Source organism: Loa loa, assembly GCF_000183805.2.
Source record: "Loa loa unplaced genomic scaffold supercont3.179, whole genome shotgun sequence".
NCBI lineage: Eukaryota > Metazoa > Nematoda > Chromadorea > Rhabditida > Onchocercidae > Loa > Loa loa.
In genome coordinates, this window is record NW_018108359.1 from 26,670 (window position 1) to 27,532 (window position 863).

General features: G+C 24.1%; 1 protein-coding gene across 1 annotated transcript; it reads right to left on the bottom strand.

Moving 5' to 3' along the window:
* Positions 1-228: 228 nt before the first annotated feature.
* Positions 229-419, bottom strand: LOAG_15136 (hypothetical protein; the record flags this gene model as incomplete). Its single annotated transcript, XM_003150629.2, has 1 exon — positions 229-419. A coding segment is annotated over one exon (189 nt), but the record flags the coding sequence as incomplete, so codon positions are not given.
* Between the last annotated feature and the right edge of the window lie 444 nt (positions 420-863).

Sequence of the window (863 nt, forward strand, 5' to 3'; positions counted from 1 at the left end):
AATAACGTTTCTTTCACGCGTAAATTTGTTATTTTATTGTCAAATTTTCTGGTAACCTTCAAAGTATGCTAACATTTAATTAATTCCATAATTATACTACTCTTATTACGATTATGCAAATTATGATCGATTAAAATTTAACTATAGTAGGCAAATTTAATTAAGATTTCAATAAATTTTAATAATAATTAAATTTGATTTAAAACTTGGAACAAAAAAAAAATTTACAATTTAATATTTCTATCAGAATAAAAATAAAGGCCAGCACGTGGTATGGATTGTTTAACGAATACATTAAACCAAGGTGTCCAACGCCATGCTGATAATTCTGATGATTGTGTGATAACATCGATGACATTATTAAAAGGTGCTTCCAGAATTACACCTGTTGGCGGTATATGTTTCATACTTAATTTCATTGCTACAGCAATTGCAATCCTTTGGAATAAAAATTTCACATTATGATAATTTATCATTTAAAAAAAATAAATGAATAAATAAACCTAATCAAGTAAAGAAAAATTTTGTCTATTATCTATGATCATTCACCCGAATATCAGGGAAATCTCTCAGATATTCCAATATGTATGATTAAGATTTCCGGGCAAAAATCAATAAACTTCTCTTAAATATGATAAAATTAATCATTAGGAGCAATTTCGTTTTAATTAATTAATCTGGTAAATTCTTTTGGTCGAGATAAAAATATGAGGATTATTTAAATATGCAATTAAGTATAATTGTTATATTAATTTTTTTTTTTGTATGATAATTTTCGAATTCTTTATCATTTCTTGTTTCCTAATTTACTTTAATTTATTTATTTTAAATTGAGTTATCGAATAAAATCCATTGGATAATAG